The following is a 9,948-nucleotide window of genomic DNA, read 5'->3' on the forward strand; positions in this document are numbered from 1 at the left end:
AAAGCGACCTTTTGATCCCCCCCGATCCGACCCTCCGATCTCATCATGATCCGCGCGGGCCCCGGGCCCACTCGAAGCGCCAACTTCTCCCTTTCCGTTGATTTCCCCGATTTGCCCTTCTCCTCTCGCACTATTTACACCCTGTTCTTTTTTTAGGGGCCAACCCACAATGGAGTTTCAAATCGTCTTCGTCTAGAAATTGGGGGGGGGAGCGGGGTGCGGGGGTCGCTTGCTTTAATCCTATATTAGTTGCTGTGCGATTTCACGGCCCTATTTCACGCTGTGGCATAGTTGTAATTTCATTAGAGGGCTTTTTAGAAAATTTCCCGAGGATCGAATCCTTGGGGAGATGGATGGTTTCGAATCAAACGAAGGTAAATTCTATTTGCTGAGCATAAGCTATAAGAAGTTTTAGGTGTCGTGACGCTATGAGCGGGAATTGCGATACGGACACACGGGATTTCACGGCACCCTCGCATCACAAGGGTAGCGATGGTATATGTATAGGGTTTCTCTATAAATTCAATCTTTAATCTCGAGAAGGTGGTAGCATTTGAATCGAGCGATGACAAATCTCATATGTTGCACGTAACCCTTGTAAGGTCTTGCGCATTAGATACTTTGGACAAGAGCCACTACCAAATGCCCTGTAATTACGACCGGAGTATCAATCTCATTGATCTAAATGATGCTCTAAAGAGGGGAATAAATTGGGATTGCCATTGGACCAAAAAAAAAATTTGGGATTGCTGGCTCTTTGTTTTGTCTTTCCACCCAGAGGTTGTCGGGTCGTATTCGGATAAGAACCCGAACGATGTTCCGCGATCCAAATTTTCAAAATTGCAAACCGGAATCCAAAAGCAAATCTCTTTTCCGAAGCGGAACCCAACAGCACATCATCGCCCTCGTTGTTCTGCCTCTCAAAAGCCAAGACGTGGAGAAGGTTTCCGTGTCAGATTCTCTGCTTCTTTCCCTCTTTTCTAGGGGGGGTTGCCGAAAACACAAAAGGAGAAAAAGATGTGTCCTCAACGAGAATGTCTCCGTCTTCGTTGCGCCTCCTCCCTCTCAAAAGAAGAGATTTTTTTTTTTTTTGCTGAGCAAATTGCGCTCTCTCGTCCGTGCCCGTGCGCTCAATCAAAATCACCGGTGCCACGGAAAGATATGAAAAAAGACACGCATGAGGCAGACCTATGACCACATTCAAAAGTTAAAACCCAGGAAGATGTGCATTAGTCCTGTCCAGTCCGGATTGAATCATGGTTCTCGGATTGAGTCGGCTGATTCTGAGCGGTTCTCGATATCAAGTTTGGAATCGAGAATGATTGGTCCAGTTCTTAGGAAGGAAACGGACGGAACCGACGGAACCAGATCAGTCTGTATTGCTTTTTCTTAATTTTTTTATTTATTCAATAAGGGCAAAGGGTACATATTATCTATTGGAGTAACATTTTTTGTAATTTCTCTGTGATTAGTAATTTTTTTCTTGTAGTAAAATTACTTTCTACGTATTTAAGAATTTTGAGATGAAAACCATTAAGAGGTAAATAACACGGCCGGTCCCCGGGACAAACAGATCGAGTTCAGCCGGTCCGGTTCTGACTTGGTTTCATGGTGGACAGGACCCAACCTAAAATCGAAGCTGAGGTTTCATCGTCCATTATAGGAACTCCGATCGTTCCGATTCAAATCCAAAAAGCCTACGCCGGTGGCAAGAACTAGAAGCAGCGGCGGCTCCGATCCGAAAACGGACCCATCCAAATCCATCAGACAACAATTTGCTTTTCGGGCTTCGAAAGCAACGCACACGTGCACAGGTGCTGATTCTAGGAACCTGAGCCAGTGCTGCCTCCAATAACAATGAGCTGTAATTTTTTTTATACCTTAAGAAACTCCACATAATTAGGAAAAAAAAATTAAAAAAAAAACTATTAAATTCTTTACTTGGGTGTATGAACAAGGGCAATCGCGTAATTCCGAACAATTTCCTCACATAGTATAGTAGTACATCCTCGCGTTTCCCCATGTGTTTTTGTATTCACTTTGTAATTATAGAATTCTTTTCTTCTCTAAACCCAAAAGAGAGAAAACCCAAAGCCCGAGGCCTCTCAATTTTTGCAAAAACCAAAAAAAAAAAGGGAAAAAGAATCTCGAAGCCGAGGCCCCCGGTGGCGCTACGACCGGGACACCGACTCGGCCAGTTTCCCGATCCTCTCCACGAGCTCCGGGGACAGCTTCTTCGCCGGTCTCCTCTCCTTCTCCGGGCGCCGGAAGTCGAATCCGAGGGCCTCCGACACCTCCTCCGAGCTCCACCCGGCCTTCCGGAGCGAGTCCGAGAACCGGTCCGCCTTCAGCAGGAGCGCGTCCCGCACCGCCTGGTTGTCCAGCAACACCATCACCCCGCCGTCCTCGAAGAACCCCGACGCCGACACCCCCACGATCTCCGTCACGTCCGACTCGCTCCACCCGCCTTCCCTCAGGACCGACCCCATCCGATCCACGTACTCCTCGACCCACTTCGGCATCCCGGATCTAGGCATGTCCGGGTACCTGTCCGGCGACGAGGAGGAGGACGACGACGAGTTCCTCCGCCGCCGGTCGACGGCCGCGTCGCTCCAGAACTCGACCCACCTCGGCGTCCTCCCTCCCGCGCCGGCGTCGAGGCTCCGTCGCGAGAACTCTGACAGGGAGCCGGCCGATTTCGAGTTCTTCTCCCCCAGAGATCGCTGCTTCCTGAGCGTGCGCGGCTCGGAATCGGAGCTCCGCCGCTCGAAGAAATCGGAGAGATCCAGCCCGCACAGGAAGATCCGGCTCTCGTCGACGAAGAAGATCGGGTTACCGGCTAACGGCGGGTTGCAAGGAATATAGCAGTGGTTGAAAATGGGGATCAAGAGAGGCGCTTTCTTCAGGGCATTCCTCGCGACCCGGAGGACCTTCTCCGGGTCGGACGGTCTCGGGCCCCACGACTTGGGCCAGAGCGCGTCGCGGGCTATCTGGAACGTGATGGCGGCAATGGGGAGGTCGATGGAGGCGCGGAGCTGGAGCCGGGCCGAGCAGGAGGCGCGCCAGTCGGGGAACCCTGGGCCGACGGGGAGGCCGGCGGAGAGCACGGCGCGGAGGTCGGGCGGGAAGGTGAAGCCGAACTCGGCCTCGGTGAGGGCGAACTCGGCGTCGGTGAGGCCGGGCTGGACCTGGACGCCGGAGCCGCGGAGGTGGGTGGTGACCTGGTCGGCGAGGGAGGAGAAGGAGAAGAGGCCGTTGCGGGTGGAGGCGGCGGGGGTGGATGGGGCGGCGGCAGCTCGGGCAGAGAGGCGGCGGAGGCCGGCTATGTGGGCCGGGGTGAGGCCGGTCATCCTGCGGTCTACGTCGACCATCGCGGTGGCGGAGGCCTCGTCGTTCGCAGAGGTTAGCGTTTGTTTCGTCGCGAGGGCTTTTGATCTCTGCGTGTGTGGTGGGGGGGAAGAGAGAGATGGAGATGGAGATGGAGATGATGATTGCGTGAATGAGAGTGTTGAGAAGTGTGAAAATGGAGGAAAGTGGGGGTTGAAGAATGGAGTGCTACTTGCTACAGAGACAGAGAGAGAGAGAGAGAATAGAGGGTTACAGAGGAGACGACTACTTATAGGCTTATAGCTGGTGGGAGAGTGGACCCCACCCCTCAGATTTTTTGTAGTGTTTTTTTTTTTTTTTGGGCGGAATTTTTTGTAGTGTTTAAGAAGAAAATATTTTACTTAATTGAGTTCGAATGACCAAACAGAAACTTGTTAATTTTCCTGCCTAAACTACAATTTACCGAAAAAAGAAAATGATTTGTGCGTATAAGAGATTTATTAGCTCAAGTGCTTCCCCACCCAATCTGCATCCGAATGTCTTGTTTTTAGGACTAAATTAGTTTTATTAAGATGCGTAACACTTTCATAATATATCTTTTGATACAAGTATGTTTTATCTTAATCGTCCAAATTATTCCGATTTGCACAGATTACTTTAAAGGGGATTCCTCCCTTATAAGCTCATCTCGTATTCACATCTAAAAGAAACGAATCACATATCGAATACACTTAATTTCTTCTCTAAAAGAGACGTGAATTTCCCATCCCATATTTATTATTTCCAAAGCATCGATTCCGTACATCACGAGATCAGTCGGTGCATTGACAATGACGATGTTTCCACATTTAGTTATCAATCAAACCCTCCGTAACGCTTTCCGAAGGATTTGGTGACTCCGATCCTCACGAGTTAAATGATTCTTTTGAGTTGTAGACCCGGATCTCTTTTAATAAATTTCCATCCCTCTCATGACAAGTTGAGAGTCGGTTTAATTTTCCGGCTCTATCCGATGACTTTCTAGTTTGGTCTAATTGAAGGCCGCAATTAAGTGAGAGCTGAGGCACACCCAAGATTACTATTTTAAATTTTTTAGGCCCAAAAAAAAAAAACTGTTCTTTGAAAAAATAAAAAAATAAAAAAAAGAAAAAAGAAATTACGCAGTGGCATCTCCATTGCAATGTTATCCTCTTTCTGTTCTAACTGTGTTTCTCTGGGAAATCATTTGACAGGGCATGGGTATACAGCGGAGGCTTGAAACGATGTGCCAACGTGGTATTTCTTGTGTATCTCCCTCGTCGTATAATCGAATTCTACGCCGTTTCCCTCCCTTTCTGTCACCACCATCGGCCCTTCCATCTCCACTCTTGTCGTGCCGCCGCCCTGGTCGAACCGAATTGAGACAGTTACAATATCCGAATTTTTTTTTTTTTTAATCTTTCACCAAAACCAAAGGAGATTCGAACTAAAAAGACTTGAAACTTCTGATACGATTTAGGCTGGCTTGAGCTTTTTTGATAGTCCTAAGGACAGCTTTTTGATTTTTCGCTCTATCACTTATATATAGCGGGCAAGCAAACATCGAATGGAGCCTAAATCATAAATGTAGTCGACTTGGCTTTCTCGACGTCAACGGAGCCGGATATGACTCAACCCGGATCAATAGAGTTAGAACGGCTTCATCATCGATGGAGGCAGAGCAAGATCCCGCTTTGCCTCGCACATTATCCGAGTTAAAACATCGAATTTGTTCGATATCTTCATAGCGATGCCACTTAAATTTGTTGTCACTGTTGAAACTAAATGATGTATTTTTCTCTTAAAAACGAAAATTATTGGACAGTCTTCTCCGAGGATTATCCTTGGGGTGGCCCTCACAAAAATCCATAGTTCCTTTTTCTCCCTCTTTAACTTTTGGCTAGTAATATCTGCACTATTTCTCATGTAACTACAATTTTCTGGGAGATTCGATTCCATTAAGGAGAGACCTTTCTGCTGTTCTGTACTTTGGATGTCCTGCTTTTTCTGCAAATAAAACCAAGATCATGGGCCTATTAGCAATGATAATGCCACATTGTTGTGGCCTAATTTTAATCATTCTTTCATTTTATCCTTTTATTTTTCTTTCCCTGTGATTTTTATAGGGAAAAATAAATAAATAAAGGGGGGCAGGCGCGCGGTTAATGAAAGTTATCAACTAATGATTGGCCATTTAGCACGGGGATTATCAAGGAGCTAATGTCCCTTAGGGAAAGGACACTCCCACCTCTAGCTTTTGGCCTACCCACCACGTAATGAGATTTTAATTAAAGTGGGGATTAGGTCGGTTGCATCTGAATTTAAATTGACTTTACATGAAGGGTATTCGGCAATGAATCGGTACGCGCCTATTTATCCGATAAATGGGTAAGCATTTAATCATAGTGGATGTGAATCTATATGGGATAAACCATATTATGTGCACTAACTCGGCACGCATCCCTTAATGTTTTCCTTTCCTTATTCATAGATTGCACAATTAAGCTATGTTCACGAGTAGACATGTCAAAATCAGTCATACACCCATGTTCAACCCGTATTATGTTTACATCCATTTATTACATCTGTTTTTAAATATATGGGTTAAATGAGTCGTAAGTGGATCGTAAATGGGTCATAAGTGGGTTTCAACTTCCTTAGACGCAACTCACCTCTATGACTCTCTCGCCAACTTGAGCTTGCGCTCAGTCATTTGTCACTCTCACCTCAATTTGAGTATGAATCTTCCTAAATTGGATCAATTATGGAAGCGTTTTAGGAATATGAGCCAAATCGAGTATATGTTGAGTATATGGGTGACCAATTCTCGGTTCGGTCCGATTTTCGGGCTATTCAATCGAACCGGTGGATTATTAGTATGTGTGAGCAATACAAACTTTACAATATTCTAATCAAAATTAAGTTTACATATGGATTATTAAGTTTACATTTAGGATATAAAAAAAAAAAAATAATCGGTTCGGTCCGGCCGGTCTGGTTCCCCTCCCTAGAACCAACCAATTCGATCCGGTCCAGTATGGGCTATTCCCAATTTGGTCAATCTGCCTTGCTCATCCTTAATTTGGTTTGCATTGTAACAAATGGCTCATAAACGGGTTAAATAAATCTATTTGGGGTTGGATCATTTATGATCCGACTCACCGGTTTGATCGGCTTATTCACATGTAGGCAGGAGAAAGGATGAGCGACCTCATCTGAAAAGCATGAAGGAGGGGGCAATTAATTCACACACAAGGTGGGAAGATAAGTCGGTGCAACAGTCACATGGCTTTCAGACCACTTCTTGGCCGGGAGCCGGCAATTGCTGAAACTCTCATTTACTGTCTCTCTCTCTGTGTGGCATACATTGCTGGCACGTTGAATATCTCCAAAGTCATTTTCACACAATTTCCCCATCTGTTCAGTGTAGTTCATGACCCCACCCGATGATCTTCGGATTAGTCTAACCCGGGCGCTAAGTGTTCTGACCTCAAAAATCTTGTTAGTGGGGTTACGTGGTAAAAATGAATTTTCACCACAAGCACAATTTCTCTACATTCCGTAGGAATTAATTTTAGTCGGCGACATTACTACGACAACGAAGAATGAGGCCCGATTTGACAAATCAAACAAACTAAAAATTTGATTGAAACAAAAAGAGTAAGAAGATTGATGGTTTTGGGCTTTACGCCTATTAAGTTAATGACTGTTTATGCCTAAAAGTTAATGACTGATTAAAGAAATAGAGTAAGAAGATCAATTTGCATGATGTAGATTGAACGGCACGAACTCCGGATTGCGAAAGCTGTACTCTAGTAAGAATAAGATATGAGACGAGATGGACTAAATCGAATGGTGAGATCATATAGTGAAATAACAAGATTATACGAAAAAAAAAAAAAAAAACTGTCTCTGCTGTTATTGTAGAAGCCAAAAGATATTAAAGAACTACATGTACTCTTTATCCCCTAACTCTTGTCAAATATGCAATTGAGTCCTCAATGCATACTGTTCTATAATTGAAATTTTTACTTAATTTGTGCAATCGGATCCTAAACTTATTTGATTTGCACAGCAAAGGCCTCCAACATCCATTACCCTAACCTCCGACAAGGTCACCGGGATTCGCTGGTCTCCCGTCCTCTCTCTCCTCATTCGCCAGTTTACTTTTTCTTTTTCCTTTTCTTTTCCCTCTTAACATGGCGTGGGACATCATCATCACTGGGAAATGTTTTTGCCACGTCAGCAAATCGGCGAACCGTTATAGAACAATTCGATTGAGTAAATGACGAATATCGAGATTTAAGTGTAAAAAAAAAAAGTACCGGGACTCAATTGCACGTTTCACGATAGTTAGGAGATGGAAAGGGTGCTCGAATCAAAAGCAAACTTTACGTAACAAGCAATAGAAAATACCAAGGGGAAATAATCTGTGAGAGAGATAGATAAACTACTTAATGATTCCATACTTGAATCCTCCACCGGGTTGCCTAACAGTCTACATCAAAAGTACAAGCAGAACACCTAACAACTCAATTTAAAAATTAAAAAAAAAAAAAAGAACCTAAAAAATTAAGTTAATCATCCACACCTCTCTCAACTTCTTGATTGTGATCATTGACAGATTCGGTCAGGGAAAATTAACAAAAAATTCCTAAACCTATTGCAATTTGGTCAATTGAGTCCATTTGCCCAATCGACGATGATATGGTTCTGCCGGTGCTAGCGTGGAAAATTTTTAATATTATTTTAATATTTAAAAAAAAATAAATTATTTTTTTATTCTTTTAATAATTTTTTCTGCCTTTTTTTTTATTTTCAATTTTTTTAGGGTTTGAGCGAGCAACCACTGGCCCCTAGATGAGGGCCTGTGAGCCCTCACGGGCCATTTTCGAGGGTCATGGCCCTCGCCATATTTTCGAAATTTTTATAATTTTCTTATTTTTGAAATAATTTTTCTGTCTTTTATCTATTTTCCAATTTTTTTTTTAGGTTTTAGGCCCGCTAGAGGCTACCGGCCATCGGCCGAGGATTGTCGACCTCCGCCAGCCCCTTGGTGAGCGCCTATTATTAAAAAAAAATTAAATAATTCAAAATTTTTATTAAAAAAATTGTCATGTTAGCGCTAGCCGACCAAATAGACTGAATTGACACAATTGCAATAGATTTAAATTTTTTTTATTATAATTCTCTCTATTCTGTCACGGCCAAAAAGATCCTCATCAAATTTATCTTTAGACCCAAAATCTTTATTCATTTAATGATTAGGATCTTACGCTGTTTACGAAAGTAAAATTTCAGAATTTTACAATTCGCATATAATATTTAACGACTGCGGCACATCGCTAAAAGCTAGAGGAACCAAACTTGCACTTTTATACATCCGGTCACGTGGAGATAAGACGAGTTCAATGTTTCGAGGAAAATTTAATTAGGTAATCATACAAATATGTTTCGACAAAAAATAAATAATATAAAAATGTCATTTTTCTACCAAATTTGACGTCATATATTCACAAAATGATGTACTTCAGGATCTTCCTCGGTTCTTTCTTCTTTCAATTGTTTATTATCGATACAATAATGAAGAAAATTAATGGCTGACTCGCTCCAGCTTTCAAAATCCGAAGGTGGGCAATCATGATTTTGGAGCGTCCCTCTCAATCCAGAGCGCCCTTAATCAACGGGGAATTTTTCATACTTAAACTAAACTCTAAGCACGTGATTAAGTCACTGAAATTTTTTTTTTATGGGTTCAATTTCCCCGTAGAATCTTGCGAGGAAAGGACCGTTTCGCGGATCATTATTTTACGGAACAAATTTGACTAGGATATGCAATATAAGGTACACTAACATGTGGAGGAGCCCTTACGCCTCGTTCTTAGATCAAGAGAAGAAGAATCTTCTTATGTTATTGTGCCATTGTCAGAATCAATTTGGTCGGTAGCAGGTAAACGGTCAACCGCCGATCCAGTTTTATGAACTTTGCAGCTTAAAACGCGGGTTAGTTGTACCATCGTGTGAAGCCAAATTAGACATTTCATTGCGGACAGAGCAAGTCCTATAAAACATTAGGGTCGTCGATGATCTCCTTTGCATATTTTAACATAAGGTTAAAAAACAAAGACAATATAAGTTGGTGCTTTTCAGGATATTACAGATTTAAATGGGCGCAACGAAATTATCAAATCATTCCTAAACCTATATATTTTCAGAATCCGACTCCGCGACAAAATATCTGCCACCGAAAATCATTGTTCGATTTTTATTAGAGGAGATAGGTTCTATGGTGATTCGGGACGTAAAATATCACAGGTAGGTAAGAGAAATCGATAATTTCACTTCTTATGAAACTGAATATATACAAATTGTGCTAGAATTTAATCAACCACAAAACTCGAGGACGTAATTGCTTCAACGAAACCAAACGTACACAAATTATGCCGAAATTTAATTGACGACAAACCCGAGAACGTAAAGATGCAACATTGGAATTTAATCGATGATGGGGGTACCCGTGGTATGCAGCAAAGATACACAACGGACTTTAATCAGCGATGCGGATAGGGAAATTACAGCTAAAAAACATGCCGGTATTCAATC

The 9,948-nt window shown here is 43.0% G+C and overlaps 1 protein-coding gene across 1 annotated transcript; it reads right to left on the reverse strand.

Annotated features, from left to right (window-relative positions):
* Positions 1-1,952: 1,952 nt before the first annotated feature.
* On the reverse strand, positions 1,953-3,543 carry LOC115746993. Its single transcript, XM_030683002.2, has one exon. It carries the CDS (start codon positions 3,369-3,371, stop codon positions 2,172-2,174), a length of 1,200 nt encoding a protein of 399 aa, XP_030538862.1. The 5' UTR covers positions 3,372-3,543; the 3' UTR covers positions 1,953-2,171.
* Between the last annotated feature and the right edge of the window lie 6,405 nt (positions 3,544-9,948).

The sequence above is a fragment of the Rhodamnia argentea genome, chromosome 11 (genome assembly GCF_020921035.1).
Source record: "Rhodamnia argentea isolate NSW1041297 chromosome 11, ASM2092103v1, whole genome shotgun sequence".
NCBI lineage: Eukaryota > Viridiplantae > Streptophyta > Magnoliopsida > Myrtales > Myrtaceae > Rhodamnia > Rhodamnia argentea.